General features: G+C 38.1%; 1 protein-coding gene across 2 annotated transcripts in view; it reads right to left on the reverse strand.

The window, feature by feature from the left end:
• ACAD11 (acyl-CoA dehydrogenase family member 11) overlaps positions 1-24,429 on the reverse strand; it is a 110,514-nt gene that overhangs the window by 80,326 nt on the left and 5,759 nt on the right. For both annotated transcript variants that reach the window (XM_058294964.2, XM_058294965.2), the window contains exons 2-5: positions 21,833-21,932; positions 10,880-11,005; positions 10,128-10,289; positions 4,307-4,471 (exon numbers count right to left, since the gene is read on the reverse strand). In XM_058294964.2, the coding sequence (XP_058150947.1) occupies positions 4,307-4,471; positions 10,128-10,289; positions 10,880-11,005; positions 21,833-21,932 (553 nt within the window). The remainder of the gene's footprint in view (positions 1-4,306; positions 4,472-10,127; positions 10,290-10,879; positions 11,006-21,832; positions 21,933-24,429) is intronic.

Here is a 24,429-nt window from a genome sequence, read left to right on the forward strand (position 1 = left end):
TTGTAATAGAGTATTAAACATAATGTAAAGTAAAAATGTTCATGAAAACCCCAATCCCTATATCTTTTCTAGCTATAAAATTAATTTTTTAAGTATGGTTTTTCCACTATGGTTACATCTTAAAAACAATGGGGGAAATTAAAAGTAAAACACAATTACAAATGCAGTTTTTGTTTTGCATATTAAATCAGTTTTCTTCGTAAGTTAATACAAAATAGCCTACAAGGCAGATGAGTTTAGAAGAAGCAATATATTTAATACATATATTTGATATTTTAAATACATTTGATTACTAACTAATGAATGTAGATGAAATATCTATGGATTTATGTATCCAAGTAATATATTTGTTTTTTGAGTTAAAATGGCTTCGTGAAGATTCTAGATTAAATCCTAAACTTTTTAACAATATTCCTCTAGATGGGTAAAATTTATATTTGGAAAACCCAATAGCATTTTCCATGTGAAAAACTGGATTTCTTTTAGACATTATAGTGAGCATGTTGTGCTATTAAAATACTCGCTCAAACATGCTTCAAATACCTTATATATAAATAGCTGGAAAACCACTGGGGCTTGCAAAACCGAGCAATATGCTTTAGTAATCATTTAACAGTTCACTGCACACATTCCTATACGGTTTATCGTTCAAAATTATTTGTTTCCTTTCTTAATTACACTTCTGTTTTCTGATGATAAAAATAAAGCATGCTTGTTAAAGAAAAAAAAAAACTATTGAAGATTACAGAACAGTGCAATTTACAAATCCCCCCCCCAATTCCATTCCTCATAACTGCTGTTTAAGTTTTAGTACATATCAAAAAAAAGGTTTCTTTTTACTTAATATTTTTCTGAAGAATGGAACTTGATAAGCTGTCTTAGAAAGTAGAAAACAACAGGGGAAATGAATGGAAAAGAAGAAAGCTGAAAAAAGTTGAATATCAGCAATTTGCCAGGTGCCAGCAAGTTGCTCCATATTGACCACTTCATTTTAACTTCCCAGCAACCCTGCCATTTTTTTTTCAACTTAAAACACACGATGTGAATTTCCTGGTTTTGATGGTGTACTAAGGCTATGTAAGATGTTATATTGGGGAAATCTGGGTGAATGGGTACATAGGACCCCTCTATACTATTTTTTGCAGCTCTTGTGAGTCTATAATTATTTCAAAATTAAAAGTTAAAATAAGGGGGTTAAGCAATTTGCTTTAAGGTATACTCCTAGGAAATGAAAATTAAGCAAAAATACTTAAGACAGAAATTTTTATTTAGTAACAAATTAAATCAGTTCCTTCAACATATATTTATTCATAATCATTTAGGTACCTACCGTGTTCCCCATATACTTTCTAGACACTGAGCATAAAAAGATGAATATGATTCAGAAACTGTTTTAAAGAAGTTCCTAGTCTAACAGGTCATCATGTATTTGTTATCTACTACAAAGATTCTAGAGGCAAAGGTAAGAAAAAATGAAATAAAGATACAATCCTTAACCTCAAATTAAAATGAAAGTGCTTCAGTCATATCCCTAGGGGAGCTGAGGTGGTGCAAGAGAATAATTGCCTTTCTCCTACTCCAGAAGGTCCCAGAATCGATTCCTGGAGCCGTCTAATGAGAATACAAACAGATACAGAAGAACACACAGTGAATGGACACAACGAATGGACACAGAGAGCAGACAATGGGGAGAACAGGAGAGAAGTAAATAAAATAAATCTTAAAAAAAAAAACCATATCCCTATGAATCCATATGTTGAACATATATATATATAGAGAGAGATTCATTCAACTTGCTATAATCCACAGGTTTATTTTCTCATTTGTAGAGGGCCCTCACAAAAAAGAAGTTCGAATTTTCTACTTAATGAGACATTTAAAAAATAGGTGAGAAAGATAAATTATTAATTAATATTAAATATTTAAGTAGTAATAGTTCCTAATTAGTGACTTCCCACAGTGGATATCTTTCTCTTTCCTTGCTCTTGTAATTCACTTGGTATGATATACTTGAGCACTTGGGTATATATTGTCCTTTGCTATTACTTGGGTATTTTTTCTCTCCATCTATATTTTGAGTTTATTAAAAGCTGTATTTCCTTCCCAGGCCCATGATTCAGAGTACATAGTTGGTAATGAATAAATGCTAATTGACTTGAACTCTGCCAACCATATGTTACTTCCATGGAGAATTAGCTATAGTATTTACAGAGAAGGTACAAATCAATTAAATTTGATTTAATTAATAATTATAAGGAGATTACTATAGTTTTCTACATCTAAAAATGTAAGAAATGGTTTTTAAAATATGAGATTAACATGAAAGGGGAAAAACTATTTGGTACCAACTACAGTTTACCCTTTACTTTCGACATATTTTTACTAATCCTAAAATTTTAATATCCTAGTAGCCAACACATAATCTCGTAAAAGACCTAGGCCTGGTTTGTCTTTCCTTGCTTAAATAAATAATAGTGAAGTACTATTGTTACAGAACGCACAGAAAATTCTGATTTATTCAAAGACATATCAAATGACATACAGCAAACACAGGCCAGGTCCTACTATGTTTTAACATATAAGTTTATACAATTTCTCCTAATTATAAATTAGCATTCTTTAATTTTCCCAATCTAAGAATAGATACTTGTAGCAGTTTGATATTGTTTATAAATTCCAAAAATAGAAACTGGATTGTGTTTGTAAATTGGTCTGTTCCTCTGGGTGTATTAGATTGTATTAAATTCAGATGTTTCACTTTTACTTGATTAAATTATAATTAAGGCTTTGATTTAGCTTTGTCAGTAGGACGTTGAGTCTCTGCCCCCTAGGTGGGTGGGAACTCACAGAGAAAATGATATGGTAGAGGAGAGGTTTGAATTTTGATACTGGAGCCCCGGGAAGTATAAATAAATGGAGAATGAGAGCACAGAGAAGAACACAGAGGAAGAGGGACAGCTCATTAGATATGACAGAGGCCCTGGGAAGAGAAAGAGCCTGATCGTCTACAGCTGCAGCTGAACCCTGAGAGAAACAAGCCCCGGGAGAGAGACAAGATTATGCTAACCTACAGTTGAGAAAGGAAGGAGCTGGGACCACAGAGCCTTAAGAGGAAAAGAAGGTTGGACTCTTACAGATGTCAGCAGCCATCTTGCTCAAACACATGGCAACAGACTTTGGTGAGGGACGTACCTTACGCTCTATGACCTTGTGACTGTAAGCTTCTACCCCAAATAAATACCCTTTATAAATGCCAACAGATTTCTGGTATTTTGCATCAGCACCTCTTTAGCTGACTACTACAATACTCAACACAGAATTCAGTATTCATCTATACAAGTGACAAAAGGTTACATGCACATACATATATAACACATACGTAATATATATAACAGACTTTTCTATTAAAAATTTTCTGTCCTGCTGGTGAATGTCCTCACATGTCTTTATATTACATCATTTTTGGACTTTCAACTGATATAGTTCTTTCTGAATTATGACAACAGTGAAATTTATAATGGAATCTTCCCTGGTCTCTTTCTATGCAAGTGAAACCCAGAAGCTTAGTACATGAATTTAGAGTAGTTCTTCCTGCCCTAAAACATCTTGACATTCTGAGAAAACTAGTGAAACAAGAAAGTAGGATTCAGTTAACTTTAATTTTTCTCAGTAATGTAAGACTACTAACAGGCAAATGGCTTGTTGAAGAGCTTACAGTTAATGTGTGGAGAACCAAAGCAGTTTCCTTATTCCCACCAGACACCTCTAATGTTCAACCTTATTGTCTGTGCTTAGTAGAGGGTTATAGCTTTGATTTATATGTACTTTTTATAAAGATTACATTGTACCCCTTTACAACGAACAAGGTTATATTGACCTCATGCAATGCTTTTGTGGTTTTTTGGAATTCTGTTCTCTCTGAACTTAAAATAAATATAAAATTCCTCATGAGATGGGGGAAAAAACAAAGAAATATAAATGAATCAGAAGAACAAGAATGTAGATAAACTAAATATTTTAAACAGTCAATGAAAAACTTTGAAGAAAACAGCAACATTCACATGAAATTCTTAAATCATTTCTAAGCAGTAAATCAGACATTGCTCAAGATTAGACCTGGCCGTAAAATTAGGCAGCTATCTATGGTGCCAGAAAATCTTCAGGACTCATTTATAAAAGTTCTGAGTGCTGAAGACTACCTGTAGGTGACAGGGCGGGTTCCTTCAGTGCTCTGGGGTGCTGTCTACTCAATATTTGTGTTCCAAATCAGACCAGCTCAGTTTGTTGTAAACATGGCTTACAATACCTCCTTAGGGTGGAAAACTATGTTGTCTAGTTTGAAATCTCCATGAATCAAACATTCTTCATTGTCGTCATCTGGTAAGTGTTTCATTAGCCAGTCAGATAGCTCATTCACAGCAGGGATGTCCTGATGAGCTGCAGCATGGTATTGCTTTGTCCAAGTTGATACCTTAAGATACATAAACAAGAAAAAAAAAAAAGCCAAAAGCGAAGTGTAAAACCCAGTAATTCTAAAACCAAAAAAATGTCTATTATATTAAATTTGGTTTAATACCTACATGTTCAAGACATGTATCTGTGATGTTTCTGTGAGCCTAAAATATTCAGGTCAGCCTAAAACACTTAAACATTGACATATCTCTTCCATTTTACTTTGCCAGTTTATCAGTTACCAAAAATACTGGCTTGGGCATCAGAAGACATAGTTCTAGCCTTTATTCTGCAACTGTTTTGTGGAAGAAGGGAAAAAGTACAAACACACATACACATACAAATAAAGAGGAATAGAAAATTTCTGGAAAGGGTGACAAGACAGAGGTAATCCCTGAAAAAGGGAATATGGTACCTAGAAGAAGAAGGGGGATTTTACTTTTCTTTTTAAATACTCTTTCTTACTACCCATCGAACCTTTTTTTAATGTATTACAAGTCTTGAAACATGCAAAGATGTTCTACTGTTCTTAGAACCAATTGTAAAGAAATCAACATAATCTCAAAGTCTTCCATCAATTGGGACCATATTATTTATCTGCTTATATCTCCCCTTCTCCCTGAAGCATCTCTGCTTGGTTTATTGCAACAGAGTAAAAATCCTCATCTTTGGAGTCACATAAACCTGGATCTGGGTTTATATTATGTCTAAGCCACTTAGTTATATATTACTTGATTCCTATAAGCCTGTTTCCTCATATGCAAAATGGGCACAATATTATCTATTTCTTAGAATTGTTGCAAAGATTGAAAAAGAGAATGTCTAAAGCACATCTTGCATGAGAATGGCATATTATGAATCCTCTCTAAATCTTAGTTCCTTTCTCTTTTCTTAGAGGCCCCAAAATGATATGCTTACAAAGAGAAACATCTCTAGGTATCTCTGCTTTTTCATACCTCACCCCCTTTTAATCAGAGAAGTTGTAGGTTTACAGAAAAATCATGCAGAAAATACAGAATTCCCACTTATACCCCCCATTAGCACTTTGCATTAGTGTGGTAACTCTGTTTCAATTGATAAGAGTATTATTATAATTATGGTAGTAAACTAACAATCCATAATTTACATTAGGGTTCACTATGTTGTACAGTCCAACAGCTCTTTTAAAAAATCTTTCTTTGACAGTGAGTGTGAGTTTCTTGTCCCTGTGGGACCTACAGAAGAGGAGCCTCAGACTCTGGGCCAGCTCAGATCACATCCATAGCTGGAAAGTTGGGGAATTCAAGATGGTGACTAGGGAAGGGTAGGAAATACTCCTCTTTCAGAAATGTCAAGAAGACAGCCAGAAATTGTCTGAGATGGCAGTGCTAACTGCATAGGCCAAGGAATGATGGTACATCAGCCAGGAAAAGGCAGGACAGGGAGAACGAGAGGCTGCCAGAGAGGAACCTGTCAGTCAGCTGCTCCACCACAGTGCTTGGCACACATCCCCCACCCTGGAGAAAAGCAGCCATGGACACAACTGGGGCTGGCTGGCTGCCGAGGGTAGAAAGGGCTGAGAAGGGGGAGGGACAAGAGAAAAGTGATCAGAGTTTGGATTGCTTGGGTCCTGGCTGAATTGCAGTACCAGCCCACCAGGTCAGGGCTCTTCCTGGCTACCACTGTTTCAAACCTTCCTAACAGGGGTGGAGTTGGTGGGGAGATGTTTAACAAGCATACATACTCCCCTCTCTAAAGCTGTGGTGACAGCTAGCTGCCAAGCTCCATCTGCTGGGCAGGAAAGTGCATTTTCAGGGAGCGGACAAAACCAAAAAAAAAAAATCAAAAAACACAAAAAAGCACTTTTTAGAGTTTTTCCTGACCCTCTTCTCAGGGCCCTTTGTCACTGGTCTGCACTCTCTTTATGGTTCCCTGGCCTAGTTTTAATCAGTTAAACATGGGCAATTTAAAAGATTTAGAATAATTGGAACCAATTGTCAAAGAAAAACCTCTTAGTCAATCAACAATAAAACCCTAAGCACAGTTGGGAGGGAGTTCTCCAGGGCATGCATACAGGGTACATAGAAATGTCTGGATATTTTCATAATGGTTTCAGTTGGAAACGACAGATGACAGTGCTGAGTTCCTGGCCAGAGGAGATCTATCACATTCTCCAATGGAATAGCAACAATCCCCAACTGCAATGGCAAAGACCAACAAAGATGGATGGTCCAGTGATGAGCCCTTGATACTGATGGCTCCGATTATGAGCCTGTGTGCCTGACATATGAACTAGGCCTATAGCTGTGGGGTGCCTAAGAGTTACCTCCTGAAAGCCTCCATGTTGCTTAAATGTGGCCACTCTCTAAGCCAAACTCAGCATGTAGACACATTGCCTTCACCCCAGCATGGGACATGACTCCCAGGGATGAACCTCCCTGGTGCCAAGGGATTATTACCAAGCACCAGCTGATGATGTAACTAGAAAAAAGACCTTGAATAAAGAGGTCAGCTCAGATTGGCAGAATACCTCAGCCTACATGCAATATCAGGTGTTAAAAACTGCTTTTTCACTTTGGATAAAAGGGGGAAATGGAAAGGACAAGTGAGTTTATATGGCTATGAGTCTCCAAAAAAAAGAGTCGGGAGGTCATCAGAGGGGTGATGCTTATGCATGCCTCAGCAGGGTACCAGAGACAGCCAAGGTAGATGGAAACCCAGGTGCTGGTTCTCCTGAGGGTTGCAGAGACCCACAGGTTCTATGGTCAAGGCAGATGGCTCTGGAGTTCAGGGCCATATCAGTTGGCCCTACTTTGGAGTTTGTGCTCCTGAGTGTGATGGAGTTGGACTCAGATATAACCTTTCTACACATGCCTCTTCTGTTACTTTTACCAGACCTGTGGTTGGCGTTTGGGTTGGTGTATACTCAGGAGACCTGAATCTCTGAACTGTCCATGTGATCACCAGGCCCTGGGTCTCAGCAGACTTGCCCTCTGGTCCTACCCTCTAGTTTCTTGGACTTACCCTGGTCAGCTGACAGGGAGGTGAAGAGGGTCAACCACCACACCAGGGAACCAAGAGTGCCTACAGCTGCAAGCAGGAGAACTGCATCCATCATCCATGTGGAATCTAAGCCTCCTGATGTAGAGGGGGACTGGACATAACCATCCCAGGGTCCACAGGATGGAGGAATAGAATATGGATTAGAGTGGATTTACTAGTGTTCTGCTGAGTAACTATTGTGATTAGTAAGGGAAGAAATTATAGTAGTGATGTAGAGAGGGTGGCCACGGTGACTGCTGATGGTAGGGAGATGGAAGAGATATGGTGTGGGGGCATTTTCAGGATTTGGAGTTGTCCTGGGTGGTGCTGCAGGGACAGATGCTGGACATTGTGTGTTCTGTCATGGCCCACTGGGTGGACTGGGGGAAAGTGTGGACTACAGTGTGGATCACTGTCCATGTGGTGCAGTGGTGCTCCAGAATGTATTCGCCAGGTGCAGTGGATGTGCCACAATGATGGAGGAGGTTGTTGATGTGGGAGGGGTGGAGGGTATATGGGGACCTCACATTTTTTAAATGTAACATTTAAAAGAAAATAAAGAAAAAAAAAAAAAACCCTAGGCAAGAGGAAATGACCATCAGACATCAGAGTAAACTCCTCAAGATAATCAGATGCCTAGACATCAGCAAAAAATAACAAGTCATACTAACATCAGCAAAAAATAATAAGCCATACTAAGATTCGAGAGGATATGACAAAAACAAAGCAACAAATTAAAAAGTCTAAGAAGACAGAAAATAAGGAACTACTAATCAAAGATGTCCAAACAAATCTCCTAAATTGGTTCAAGGTGAAAAGGGAAGAGATAAAGGTTATTAAGAAGATACTAGGTGAGCATAAATAAGAATTTGAAAATATGCAAAGAAAATAATAGAATTTATGGCAATAAAGGCAAAAGAGATTAAAATATACTTTTATTTTGCATATTTTAAAGTAACTTCTAAGAAATAGCATTATTCTGCATATATTCCTTCACATGATTTCTTTTGTTCAGTATAGTCTTGGAGAGATTAAATAACTTTTTAAGTAACATCCATACAACCTTAAGTTTCCCCTTTTAACCACATTCAAATATGTAATTCACTGGTGTTAGTTACATTCACAACATTGTACTACTATCACCACCACCATTACCAAAACTTTTCCATCACCCCAACTGGAAATTCTGTACCAATTAAACATTAATTCCCCATTCCCTCCCTACGCCAGGCCCTAGTAACCAGTATTGTAGTTTTTGACTCTACAGTCAGCTCTGTTCTTGCTGTTAACTTTGATTTAAAATACTCACCATCTCTGAAAATTTTAATACTGTATCTCTTCCAGGAAGCTTTTGCGACATAACAAGGGCATACAGATCATCACTCTGAATGTACAGTTCTCACAATGAGTACCAAGCAATTTCATCCTAAATGGTATACTCTTTATAGCACTTCAAGCCATTTCATGTATTGAGATTCATGTATTCATCTACCCAAACTAGGACAAAAGTTCCCGTAGGAGAAGAATTTATCTTCTATTTTCTTGATATTTTATAAGTATTCAGCAGGTATTAAACACGTAACAAATATCTGTTAACATAACTTGAAAAGGGAAATTTGTATAGAAAATTCATTGATAACTTAAGTGAAATTAAAGATTTATTTATTTTTAAAATATTTATTTATTTATTTCTCTCTCTCCCCTTCCCCACCACCCCGGTTGTCTGTTCTCTGTGTCTGCTTCTATTGTTGTCAGTGGCACAGGAATCTGTGTTTCTTTTTGTTGCGTCATCTTGTTGTGTCAGCTCTCCATGTGGGCGGTGCCATTCTTGGGCAGGCTGAACTTTCTTTCGCGCTGGGTGGCTCTCCTTACGGGGCGCACTCCTTGCGCATGGGGCTCCCTTACCTGGGGGACACCCCTGCGTGGCATGGCACTCCTTACACGCATCAGCACCGCGCATGTGCCAGCTCCACACAGGTCAAGGAGGCCCAGGGTTAGAACCGCAGACCTCCCATGTGGTAGATGGATGCCCTAACCACTGGGCCAAGTCTGCTTCCCAAGATCTATTTTTTAATTTATTTCTCTCCCCTTCCCGCCCCCTTCCCCAGTTGTCTGCTCTCTCTGTCCATTCGCTGCGTGTTCTTCTGTGTCTGCTCATATTCTTGTCAGCAGCCCGGGAACCTGTGTCTCTTTTTGCGTCACCTTGCTGTATGAGCTCTCTGTGTGTGTGGGCACCACTCCTGGGCAGGCTGGACTTTCTTTTGCACTGGGTGGCCCTCCTTATGGGGTGCACTCCTTGCGCGTGGGGCTCCCTTACGGGTCAAGGGGGTCCAAGGTTTGAACTGCAGACCTCCCATGTGGTAGGCAGACGTTTTATCTGTTGAGCCAAGTCCGCTTCCCTTAAGTGAAATTTTAAATTATAAAATAGCTTTTGATTTTCATTTGTTGTAGGTTACAGAAATTTTTGCTAGACAAAATTTGATCTGAAAAATATTTTAAAAAATCATTTGTAATAAAAACAAGCCAATCTGAAGGCAGATGTTAAAATTCACAGCCAGTACTTCAGAAAACTTTAAATATAGATTTATTTTGACTAATAATATATATTATTTCTAAAAACTTGAGAAAAGGAACTTTCTCTATAGATGTATTACCTGTCTTTTGCAGTACCCGGTTCCTCTACCATATCCTTCCAGCTGCAATAGCTGTATATTCAAGGAATGTAATTGAGCCAAGGTTTCTATCATGGCCACATATATGGCTGAGCGTTCTGCTGGGCTAACTCCAGGGATTGTGAAATCACGAAAGATTCGACCCTAGGGAAACATGTAATTTAAAAAATAATAAAACTCCTTATAACAATTCATTATTGTGTCATCATACTCTACTTCTTATAAGACCTAAAAAAGATCAATATAACAGCTCTTTAACCAAAACCAAGTCTTTGTAGAATATGCTAGAAAAACATTCACTTGTAAAACATTTAATATCAAAGGCAATGCTCCAAAGGGAAAATAAAAAGACATACCAAGGCCAAAAACTACTCTAAAATTACATTTTTTAAAATATAAGAACAATTTGAATGTATTGTTCTTAGTGGCATGATTTTCTGTTTGGAGAATTCTCCCCTTTGTCAGTGTGGTTTGGTCATTGCCATTACATATAGCTCTTTACTGACACCTAGAGGGAATTTCAAGAATAAATCAATATGCCCTAATTACTAAATTAGTTCCTAGTCTATTCCATCCCTCCCACAATGTGTATACTGAAATTAATACAAAAGTTTAAGCCCTTGCAAGACAATTTAGGAACCTAAAATGCTGAATAGGTAGTTCTATCATTTAGCAACATCTAACTTCATAATTAAAAATAAATGCAACAATAAAATAAGATTGTGTTATCTTACCTGCACATGTTCCATCACATAAAATTCTGTTCCAATGACAGAAACATCACTACAGTATAGTAAAGGCTTGGGAACGGGGAAGCCAAGTGAAAACAAGGCCTTCTGAACTTTAAATTCTCTATCAATCTAAATAGGACAATAGATGATTTTAAAAACCAGAAACACAGAAATGTTATAATTACTCATGAGTTCACAATAAGGCAAAAAAATCAATTTGAAAACAGTATTTTTAAAAATCCAGAGAATAATGGTAAAATTTCTTAAAAACAGTCAGTTTATTCATTAAGGTTACAAATTAGGCAGCACGAAACGGTGATTTTGCCAAGTTACTCAATAATTTAATTAGGCTGAAAGGATGGCATGTGCATAAAGCTTAATCCTGGGTTTGGTATTGTGAAGGCAACAGTTCCTGAACACAATATTTCAGATTTTATCATAAAACATCCCCAACCGCCGGAGTTCCCTCTCTACTGGCTTGCTCATGCACTCCCTCTCTCTTTCTCTCCTCCTCACACTCCCCAAGGAGGCTCAGGCAAAAGTCTGTTCTAACTCTCTGCCACAGTTAGCTAGAGCCCCAAGGACAGGAGTCCCAAGGTTGTGAGAGCTTCCTTGCCATTCAGTGTGTATTCAATAGCTCTCAATCTGTGAGAATGGCTCCTTTCTAGAGATTGTGGTCCCAAACCAGAGAGGAAGACATTTGTCCTCAGCTTCTTGGCTCATAAGAATCTGAAATTTATGCTACTGTAAATATGTTAATAGACATTGTTTCAAAACTCATTTTTTCAATGTCTACACATTTTAAGTTCTCCCAATCTACACTGTTTGCATGTCAAGTGCTAGTCGTTGTTGAACTTGGGGAGAAGATATACATACAGAAAAGGGGTACACTATTTAGTAGTACTAAAGTAAAGATTCCTTTTACAGAAACAGTGCCACTGCAATTTAGGCAAACGGCTTTATAAAATTCATAAATTTCAAAACCAACACTCTGGTTGGTGCACCAGTTTAGAATTAGTCAGATTGGTGTGTCTGCCCTGGAGCTGTTATTTCTGAATATGATGAAAACCAAGATCTATGCCTATAAGACTAAGAACCAGATCCAGACATTATCTTAATGATCTCAACTTCATGCATGGGGCTTAGTCTGAAGGACAGCTGGATGTTCTCTAGAGTAACTCTTTCTCTCCTCTGAGAAAACTGAGCTCAGACAGATCACAGGGCAGTCCAGGGTCTATAACTAACAAAGGTGTCAGTATTTGAACTAAGTCTGTTGACTCAAACTTAACCTAGAGGAAAATATCTTTAAATACATTAACAGAATTGCTATTATAAAAAGACTTATAAGAAACTATATATGCTACCTTTGAAGGAATTTCCATATTCAGACCTAATGCCTGGGACAGGATAGCGATCCTTGGGCAGAAACAATAGCCTGTTCTAATGATACATAATAATTTAAGTAGATATTAGGAATACTAGGCTTCTGGAAGAAGTAGATAATGGAAGGAAAAAGGCAAATTGCTTAAAGAAAGAGTTTTTCAAACTAGGCAAGAGAAACTGAAGTAGAGTAGCCATGAGTTTAGATAAGGTAATTAGATAAGCAGTTTTGGACCATTTCTAACATGTATTCTAGAAAAGCATATATTCTTGTCCAATCGCTAACAGTATCACCCAGAAAGAAGAGCATACTGAAATAAAATTATTATAAAGAATTGTAAATTTTTAAACTTTCTAATCAATGGTATCTGCTGTTTTGACCTAGATGTGAATAATTAACTAGTCCTTTGTCCTTTGGAATGTTGTAACATTGCTATGCAGACAACCCCATCATCCCATTACACAAAAACAGATGTTTAGAAGGAGCAAGTCACCAAATAAGATATTTACACGTCCTGTTTGTATCCCCTGTAAAACTAAAAGCTGAAAACCTTTATATTTCTGTTCGATGTACCATAAATAGAATAGAAAAGACCCCTCAAGACAAGTGTCTCCTCTGGGGAGGGCTGGTCACCCCCCGCCAGGTGGATTTGGTTACTTTTGATGAGGTCATTTCTTAAGAGTTGCAAGACTCATTGGAGTTCTGAGGTTCAGAACTCCTTAAAAGGGATGGTCCCCAAGCTGCCCATCAGAGCCTCACCCAGGAGGGGACGCTGTGCCTGGGACTGTTTTTCCAGTCAGGACTCTGATCAGCTTAAAGGGGCTCCCCAGCCACGTGAGAGATCAGATGTTGAGTTTTCCCCATTTGGTGAGTGGTTGTATACACTTTCCTTCTTTCCTATGTCTTTAATTGATTACTTTCTATTGTGATTGCTTTGTTGTTATAATCATTTGATATAACCTGAAACTCATTTGATTGACTAAAGCTGCCTGTGCATAGCATTTAGAGTTTTGCCTCTTCCTTAGCAGAACACATACATTATACAAAAAAAAAAAAAAAAAAAAAAAAAATCACAAAATCAAAATCACTAGAAGGGGCAACCAGGGTATATAAATAAGGGGTAGAGAATGATAAGACTGGGTAAATTACACAGCTCAGGCTGTTTTAAAGGATTCTTGCTGATTGCTGTCATGTGGGAGTGCAGACCCAGTGCTTCTAGCTCAGTTCTCCAAAGGGAAAGCGACGAATACCAGAGAAATCTGGGCAGTGAGAGTGGAAATATTTCAAGTAAGTTGGAAGACAGAACTTTAAATTGGGAGAAATTGGGGGAAGCAAATGTGTGCTGGTATGAAGGGGCAAATGCTCACTCCTTCTGGAGATCAAAGGAGGCATCTGATTCCAAGGGGTGTGGAAAGCCTTCCTTGGGCCCACAGAGCTGATAAGGAACTAAAAGGAGCAGCTAGAGGCAAACTGCTGCTGAAACTGGGGCCCAAATAACATAATAAGAAAAGGGCCTTCTCAACCAAAACAGATGTGTGGGCTCATTTCTGAGTACCTGAGGGCACAGTTTACAGCAGAGCTGTGCTGCAGAGCAGGCAGGGAGGACTCACCTGTATGCAAAGTCACCTTGCCCCAGACTCATGCAATGATGATTGACAACTCCTAAGGAGGGGAGACTAGGAAGCTCACACTGAAAGCAGGGAGTAAAGCAGCCACTGCTGCAACAACTGGAGCTGAGAAGAACTCTCACCACACCTGAGGTGAGAGCAGCCAGTAGTGTCAATGGCTATGGCAAGTGTTTAGAATGACCCTAGTACTGTGAAGACAAAAGGATTAGGAAGGGAAGGGAAACCTAAGTGGATGACAAAGAGGGAGCATTGATTTTTGTGATGCAGATTTAGGAAAAATGAAGGAAATGGAAACAAAGCACTCTAGATTGTTGGAGCTATATCTGGGCTGAGAAAATTATGCTATATACTATTGTATATAGTATATATACAATATATATAGTATATATACAATATATAGCCTCTGGTAGGAGGCTATCACAGATAGTGCCAAAGAGAGCTCTTCATTGGGGCATAAATCTATGGGCATAGGAGGGGATTCTGTCTCAGTCATACCCTGCTGAGATTTAATAGGACACCCAACTTTTTATGAAGGACTCACACTTCTTGACTTTAAAACTTATTACAGCTCTGATTTTATTTGTGTCTTCTCTTTTTTTCTTTGTCAGTCTACTAAGGGTCTGTCAATTTTGTTGATCTTCTCAGAGAACCAACTTTTGGCTTTGCTGATTCTATTTTTCTGTTCTTGATTTCATTTATTTCTGCTCTGGTCTTCACTATTTCTTTCCTTCAGCTAGGTTTGGGATTAGTTTGCCGTTCTTTTTCTAGTTCTTCCAGGTGTGCAGTTAGATCATCAGTTTTAGCTCTTTCTTCTTTTTTAATGTAAGCATGGAGGGCTATAAATTTCCCTCTCAGCACTACCTTTGTGGTGTCCCATAGGTTTTGATATGTTGTGTTCTCATTTTTTATTTGTTTCAATATATTTGCTGAATTCTCTTGAATTTCCTCTTTGACCCACTGATAAAGTCCTTGGTTAATCTCCATATATTTATGAATTTTCCCTTTTTCTGTCCATTATTGATTTCCAGCTTCATTCTGTTATGATCAGAGAAAAGTGTTTTGTATAATTTCTTTTCAAATTTATTGAGACTTGTTTTGTGACCCAACATATAGTCTATCTTGGAGAAGGATTCATGAACACTTGAAAAGAATGTATATCCTGCTGTTTTGGGGTACAATGCTCTATAGATGTCTGTTAGATCTAGTTCATTTATCATATTATTCAAGTTCTCTGTTTATTTATCTTCTCTACAGCTGTTCATCCAAAACTGAGAGTGGTATATTGAAGTCTCCAACTGTTATTGTAGAGACATCTATTTCTCCCTCTAGCTTTTCCAGTGTGTGCCTCATTGCTCTGCTAAGGAAGAGGCAGAAACTCTAAATACTATGTAAAGGCAGCTTTATTCAATCAAATGTGTTTCAGGTTATATCAAATGATTATAACAACAGAGCAATCACAAAAGAAAGTAATCAATTAAAGACATAGGAAAGAAGGAAAGTGTATACAACCACTCACCAAATAGGGGAAAACTCAACATCTGATCTCTCACGTGGCTGGGGAGCCCCTTTAAGCTGATCAGAGTCCTGACTGGAAAAACAGTCCCAGGCACAGCGTCCCCTCCTGGGTGAGGCTCTGATGGGCAGCTTGGGGACCATCCCTTTTAAGGAGTTCTGAACCTCAGAACTCCAATGAGTCTTGCAACTCTTGAGGAATGACCTCATCAAAAGAAACGGAATCCACCTGGGAAGTGGTGGCCAGCCCTCCCCAGGAGAGACACAGTGTCTCAAGGGGTTTTCTGTACTATTCTCTTTATGGTACATTAACATTAGCTTTAACTTGATAGTAACTATACAGAGGATATAACAGGACGTGTAAATATCTTATTTGGTGACTTGCTCCTTCTAAACATCTGTTTTTGTGTAATGGATGGGGTTGCCTGCATAGCAGTGTTACAACATTCCAAAGGACAAAGGACAAGTTAATCATTCACAATTCTAGGCTAAAACAGCAGACATTATTGATTAGAGAGTTTACAAATTCACAATTCTTTATAATAATTTTCTTATAGTACATCACTCATGTATCTTGGGGCACTGCGATTAGGTGCAAAAAAAATTAGAATAGTTATTTCTTGTTGAATTGTACCTTTTATTAATATATAATAACCTTCATCACTTATAACAGTTTTGTATTTTATCCAATATTACAATAGTATCACTACTCCAGCGCTTTTTTGGTTCCTATTTGCATGAAATATCTTTTTCCAACCTTTCACTTTTAACCTGGTTATGCCCTTACATGTGAGGTGAGTCTCTTGTGGAGAACCTATAGATGGGTCATATTTTTTAATCCATTCTCTCAGTCTGTGTCTTTTGATATAGGGGGTTCAAGCCGTTAACATTCAATGTTATAACTGTAAAGGCATTACTTCCTTCATCCATTTTGACCTCTGGCTTGTTTAAAGCTGTCATATCATACTACAGTCTATCTTTTTACCCTTTCTAATAGTCTTCATTTCTATTTTCTTCTCCAAGTCTCTCCCCCTTGTTTTTTCCTTTCAGGCTGCAGCACTCCCTTAACTATCTCTTGTAATTCTGGTCTTTGGGTAACACAATCTATCAGTTTTTGTCTGTGAAGACTTTTAACTGTCCTTTATTTTTGAAGGACAATTTTGCCAGATACAGAATTCTTGGCTGGCAGTTTTTCTCTCTGAATACCTTAAATACATCATACCACTTTCTTCTCTCCTCCATGGTGTCTGAAGAGAGGTTGGCACTTAATCTTATTGAGATTCCCTTGTATGTGATGCTTTGCTTTTCTCTTGTTGCTTTCAAAATCCTCTCTTTATCTTTGATATTTGCCATTCTTAGTAGGTGTCGTGGGGTAGATCTATTTGTGTTTATTCTGTTTGGGTGCATTCTCCTTCTTGGAGATTGATATTTATGTCTTGCATAAAGGTAGGGAAGTTTTCAGCAATTATTTCCTCAAATATTCTTTCTGCCCCTTTCCCATTTTCTTCTCCTCCTGGAATGCCAATAATGCATAAGTTTTTGCATTTTGCATTGTCATTCAATTCCCTGAGACCCTGTTCCACTTTTTGCCTTTTCTTTTCTTTCTCTTCTATCTTTTCCAGTTCAGATGGTCTGTCTTCAAAATCACTAATTCTGTCTTCAAGCAGAGCAAGTCTGCTCATTCACATAGGTGTTACTTTCCTTTGCAGACTTTCAAATTGTTCTTTATGCTCACCCAGTGTTTTCTTAATATCCTTTATCTCTTTAGTCACTTTCTGTTAATTCTTTAAATTGACTTGGTAGAGTTTGTGATAATCATTGATTGTCTTACATCCTGAATCTCCTCAGGATATTTTGTTTGTTCCTTTGGCTGGGCCATCTCTTTGTGTTTCCTAGTACGGCTTCCAATTTTTTTGCTGATGTCTAGGCATCTGATATGTTAGTGGTATTTACTCTGATGGCCAATTTCTCTCTCTTGCCTATTGTTATTAATTTTTTTTAAAGATTTATTTCTCTCCCCCCACTTCCTGCCCCCCCCCACAGTTGTCTGCTCTCTGTGTCCATTCGTTGTGCGCTCTTCTGTGTCCACTTGTGTCAGTGGCACCGGGAATCTGTGTCTCGTTTTTGTTGCATCATCTTGCTGCATCAGCTCTCCCTGTATGCAGCGCCATTCCTGGGCAGGCTGCACTTTTTTCGTGCTGGGCGGCTCTCCTTATGGGGTGCACTCCTTGCGCATGGGGCTCCCCTACACAGGGGACACCCCTGCATGGCACAGCACTCCTTGCACACATCAGCACTACACGTGGGCCAGCTCATCATATGGGTCAGGAGGCCCTGGGTTTGAACCTTGGATCTCCCATATGGTAGGTGGACACCCTATCTGTTGGGCCAAATCCACTTCCCTGTTATTAATTTTTCACAGCTCTGATATTTGGTTCAACTTGTCCTAAGTCTTTAAAATTGCCCAGCTTAAGTTACCAAAATCATGCCAGTAACTCACTAATGGGGTCCAGACTTTCTCCCATGGGTGGAGCAAAGAGAGCTCTAAAAGCCTGTTTTATCCAAGATATTCATGATAGTCAAAAGTTGGAAACAACCCAGATGTCCATCAACTGATGAATGGATAAACAAATTGTGGCATATATACAATGGAATATTATTTAGTGGCAAGAAGAAATGAAGTTGTGAAACATATGACCACATGAATGAACCTGGAGGACACTATGTTAAGTGAAGCAAGCCAGACACAAAAGGAGAAATACTGTATAACTGCCCTATTATGAACTAAATATATTATGTGAAATATGAATATGGTTAGAATTGCATATATAAGACTGTTTTTCTTTGAAGTTGAACAAATGTAAGTTAATAGTACAAAATGTTAATATCAGGGAAAAAAACCCATTATACTAAGTGAAGGAGACCAGAGTACTACATACTGCATGATAACATTTATATAAAATGTAAATATAAAACAATTTATAAAGATGAAAGATAAGTGGTTATGTAGGTCTTGAGGAAGGAATGCTAAGGGGTGTGGAGTCTTTCTTTTTGGAGTAATGAAATTGTTCTAAAATTTTTAAGATAATGAATGTACAACATAAAAACATACTTAAAGTCATTTATTATTAAAAATTTTGGATAGAATAGCCAGAAATAGGAACTATATACAGAGGGGAAAGCATAGAGAGTTTGAGAGGTGAGAAAATTTCTTGTTTGTCTGTTTTTGCTTATTATTATTATTGAAAGAATGAAAATGCGCTAATAATGATTGAAATGATAAACGCACAACGTTGTGATTATAGCAAATACCATTGATTTTACACTTTGGATAAACTGTATGCATTATTAATATGTATTAATAAAATTGATTTCTTTAAAAAAATTTATTACAAGCTAGTGGTCAAAACAGCATGGTACTAGCACAAGAATAGGTGTATAGACCAATGGAAATCAAATTGAGAGTTAAGAAATACAACTTCACAGGTGTGACCAATTGATTTTTCTTTTTTACTAGAGAATTTATAGGTTTACAAAAAAGTCACGCATAAAGTACGTAAAACACACAGTTTCCATATACCATCCTATTATTAACAACTTGCAATAGTGTGGTTTATTTGTTATATTCATGAAAGAACACTTTAGTAACTGTACTTTTAACTATAACTGTATTATTAATTATAGCCCATGGTTTACAACAGGGTTCACTATGCTGTAAAGTCTTACATTGTTATTTTTAAACTTTTTATTCTAGCAACATAAATACAACCCGAAAGTTCTCCTTTTAACTACATTCACATATATAGTTGAATGCTGTTAATTATACTCACAATATTGTGCTATCCTCACCACTGTCCATTACCAAAAATTTTACATTGAACCGCAAAAACAAACTACATATACAACTCAAGAATTAACTCCCCATTCACCTCCCATGACCTGGCCCCTGGTAACCTATATTTTAGATTCTGGCTCTATGAGTTTGCTTATTCTAATTACTACACATAAGTGAGATCATATAATATTTGTCCTTTTGCACCTGCCTTATTTCACTCAATATGATGTCTTTAAGGTACACCTATGTTGTCGCACACATGGCTGCATAATATTCAATTGTATGTTTCTTCAGTCTGCTAGCTTGCCAAAACGCAATTTACCAGAAATGGGTTGGCTTTTACAATGGGAATTTATTTTCTTGCAAGCTTACAGTTCTAAGACTCATGAAAATTTCCAAATCAAGGCATCATCAGGCAATGCCTTCTCCCTGTAGACCAGTTGCTGTAGATCCTGGACTCCTCTGTCATATGCCAAGGCACATGGCAGTATCTGCTGGTCTCTCCTTTCCGTCTCTGGGTCTCATCACTTTTAGCTTCCTGTTTTCCTGGCTTTCTCTCTCTTCCTCTGAATTTCATCCTCTTATAAAGGACTCCAATAGGAGAATGAAGAACCTCAACTGATGGACACTTGATTTGCTTCCATCTTTTGGCAATTGTGAATAATGCTGCTATGAACATCAGTGTGCAAATATGTGTTTAAGTCCCTGCTTTCAGTTTTTTTGGGTATATACCTAGATGTGGGCTTGTTAGGTCATGTGGTAATTCTATACCTATGAATAAAACAGTTTTGTGTGTGCGTTTTTTTAAAGATGTCATGAAAGTCAAAAGACAATCTACTCCATGGGAGAAAATATTTGGAAACCACATATACAATAAGGGTTTAATATCCAGCATATATAAAGAAATCCTACAACTCAACAATAAAAACATAAACTAATTAAAAACTGGGAAAAAAGACTTGAATAGATATTTCTCAAAAGAAGATATACAAATGGCTAAATGCAAATCAAAATGACAATGAGATACCATTTACACCCACTAGAATACTCCTTTAAAAAAAAACAACAAGAAAATTACCAATTTTGGAGAGGATATGGAAAAATAGGAACACTCATGCATTTTGGGTGTAATATAAAATGATGCAGCCACCCAGGAAGACAGTTTAGCAGTTCCTTAGAAAAGCTAAGTATAAAACTACCATATGGGGAAGCGGACTTGGCCCAATGGATAGGGCGTTCACCTACCACATTGGAAATCCGCGGTTCAAACCCCCAGCCTCCTTGACCCATGTGGAGCTGGTCCACGTGCAGTGCTGATGCGCACAAGGAGTGCCATGCCACGCAGGGGTATCCCCCGCGTAGGGGAGCCCTATGTGCAAGGAATATGCCCTGTAAGGAGAGCGGCCCAGCGCAAAAGAAAGTGCTGCCTGCCCAAGAATGGTACCGCACACATGGAGAGCTGATACAAGATGACACAACAAAAAGAAACACAGATTCCCGGTGCCACTGATAAGGATAGAAGCGGTCACAGAAGAACACACAGCGAATGGACACAGAGAGCAGACAACCGCGGGGTAGGGGGGAAGGGGAGAGAAATAAATTTAAATAAATAAATACATCTTAAAAAAAAATTACCATATGACCCTACAATTTCAGTACTAGGTATCTACACAAAAGAATTGAAAGCAGGGACTGGAACAGACATTTTCACAACTATGTTCATAGCAACATTATTCACAATTGCCAAAAGATGGAAACAATACAAGTTTCCATTAACTGGTGACTGGATGATCAAAATGTGGTTTATACATTCAATGGAATATTATTCAGTTTTAAAAAGGAATGATAGGAATGATATTCTGGTTCATGTGACAACATAGATGAACCTTGAGGACATGATGCCAAGTGAAATAATGAAATGAAGCCAGAAACAGAGAAATAGATACTGTATGATTTTCCTGATAAAATCAAATAAGCAAAATCATGGAGTCAGAATCTAGAATGTAGATTAACAGGGGCCAGGTTGTGGGTAGTGAATGGGGAGTTAATGCTTAGTTGTACATAGTTTGTATTTGGGATTTTTATAATGTTTTGGTAATGGATGGTGGTGATAATACTACAACATTGTGAATGTAATTAAAAACAAGGAATTATATACGTGAATATGGTTAAAAGGGGAAACTTTAGGCCATATATCTTACTAGAACAAAAATTAAAAGAAAAAAACAAAGGACTGTGGAACAGTGAACCATAGTGTAAACGATGAACTATAGATAATAGTGTATTTATAAAAACATTCTTTCATGAAGTATAACCCATGTACCACACTAATGCAAGGTATTAATAATAGGGTGGTATATGGGGGGAAATACACTATAATGTAAACTATATTCTATAGTTAATAGTTTAATTATAATATTCTTTCATCAACTGTAACAAAGGTAACACACTAATGAAAAGTGTCAACAATGGAGGGTATATGGAAACGTTTTTATATGCCTTTTCTGTAAACCTCCAATTTCTCTAATTAAAAAAAATTAATTTAAAAAGTTTGCTTGACCTTAAAATATTTATCATTGATCTGCATCTATAGACCATACCTTGTGTGCTTTAGGAAGAAGCAACCCCGGTGGTTTTTTCCTGAGTACGTATGCTTGAAAGCCCTTCTGGAGATAAAAGGTTGGATTGGACTGTCCTGATCTGGATAAAAGTAGAGAAAAGGTCAATTTCAAAGATATATTTTCCTTCTTCCTCAAATCCTACTGAATTGTCAGAAGAAACATAGAATGAAAATCAAATCCATCCTAATGCTGGAAAGCCAAGGTGGGTGGTGGTGCTACTAGCATTTCCCTACAGGAATTTCTGGGTGGTATCAAGTCAGAGAACTACATTCTGGCAGCTGAAGAATCTACAATCCATACCGGTAGAAGAGGACCCTATTACCTACAAAACATGAGTTTTGGCAAAACAATTTACCCTCACCCTCAAATTAAGAGAAGAGCTAAAGAGCAGAATAAAAGCAACTTAAGATCAAATCAGTGATGTAAAATACCAGGCATGGAAGCTTCCAAACGCACAAAGCAGAAGGACAAAACATGAAGTGTGAGAGGAAATTTCAAGAGAAAAATCCAAAATTTCTAACATCCATCCATTACAAGTTGTAGAAAAGGGAGACACAGAACTTAAGGTAAGAAATATCTTTTTAATTACAAAGAAAAGTGTACAAAGCTGAAAAAAATTTCAGATATTCAGAAGGAAGGGACCACAGCATAATAAGAGAAGACTTAGACACGCCCTGGTGGAGTGTATAAACTCCAAGCTTGCGAAGATGGTAAAAAGTTGCCCATAAAATATCAGCTCTGGTATCAGACTTCTCATCTATAACAGGAGAGTGATTCATTCATTCAATATTTACTGTGTGCCTACCATGTGCAAAGCACTCCCCTGGGCTCTATAAATCTTTCTCTTCATGGAGCTTACATTCTACTTGTAGGAACCAGACAATAAATTTAAAACATAAGTAAAATATGTAGTAGGTTAGAGGATGATAATGTGATGGAGGGAAATGAGGCAGGAAGGTGGGATTGTAGTGTTAAGATCATGGTCATGAAAGGCCTCACTGCGGGCAGTGACGCTGAAGTGAAGTCCTGAAGAAGCCAAGGGAGAGTCCACGACGTCTGGAGCAAGAAGCTCGCAGGCAGAAGTACCAGCAGGAGCACAGGCCCTAGGCAAGCCTGACATCTTCAAGGGGGAACAAAGAAGCCAGAGTGCCTGGAGCAAAACGAGTGGAGAGGAAGACAAAGAGGTGACAGGGCTGGGGTGTCTAGGCAGAGCACACAGAACTTGGCAGGCCCCTTAAAGATTCTGGCTTGTAGTCTCAGTGAGATAAGAAACTGTACATAGAATCATGCCCCTGCAAAACCCATGTTCAAGTCCTACTCCCCAGCGCTGTGGGTGTGAACCCATTCGTAAATAGAACCTTTGAATGTTATTTGCTAAGGTGCTGCCAAACCGAGTGAGGGTGGGCCTAAATCCCATATGGGTGAAGTCTCTATAAGCAAAGGAATTGACCAGGAGATAAAGGCCAGGAGAGACACCATGTGATGGGAGACAGAGATGTAGCCACAAGCCAAGGAACCCCAAGGGAAACTGGCAAGTCGGTACCAGAACACTACAGACTCTGGGGAAAGCTGGATTTGGACTTGCAGCTTCCAAAACGGAGACAATAAATTCCTGTCATTTAAGCTAATCAGCATGGGGTATTTTCATAGCAGCTTCGGCAAACTGAGACAGAAGCCTTTGAAGGAGTTGAACACAGGGATGACATGACCCGATATATTCTAACAGTGTCCTTTTCAGTGCATGGTCGAGAAGAGATTGAAGGGGGCAAAGGGAAAAACAGGAAAGCCAACTAGGAGGGTATGCCTAAGAGAATGGTGGCATTGCCCAGAGCCATAGCAGTGAAGGTGGTGAGATGTGATCCCATTTTGGGTGCACTGTGAAGGTAAAACCAGCAAGGCATGTGACAGATTGCTTGTGGGATATAAGAGAGAACGATATCGTCTAAAATAGCTAAAATTAAAAACACTGACACCACTAGGTGTTGGTAAGGATGGGGAGCAATTGGAACTCTCCTATATAGCTGGGGGAAGTATAAAATGGTAGAACTACTTTTGGAAAACTACTTGGCAGGTTTGTATACACTAAATATACACCTACTTCATAACAGAAAATTTCACTCCTCGATATATATTTGAACATAAAAGACAACTGAAAATACATGTTCACCAAAACACTTGTACATGAATGTTTATAGCAGCTGTATTTGTAATTGCTCAAAGCTTGAGATAACTGTTTCTCCCTAGCTTAAACCACCATCTCCAAAGAAAAAGAGTGAGAGCAGCTCTGGTGCCTACAACTTTCTCCTAGTAGCCAGGCCCATCCTCCTCAGCAATCATATCAAAGGGCACTGATTTTGGCATCACCTAACCCTATGGGGGGTGCCTTCTAGCATGGGAAAGCAGAGATTTGCCAATACTCAGGAAATGCAACCACCTCAAGCTACGTTGTCTTTACTGATATGGGACTATTTTATTGGAGAAGTTGAAAAGAGTCAAATTGTAATGAACCTTAAAATATTTTCTTAATGCCAAATGTCTGACTGGATGTATTTTTGATGATGCAGTTCTTCAGACAT

This window comes from Dasypus novemcinctus, chromosome 4 (genome assembly GCF_030445035.2).
Source record: "Dasypus novemcinctus isolate mDasNov1 chromosome 4, mDasNov1.1.hap2, whole genome shotgun sequence".
NCBI classification, from domain to species: Eukaryota; Metazoa; Chordata; class Mammalia; order Cingulata; family Dasypodidae; genus Dasypus; species Dasypus novemcinctus.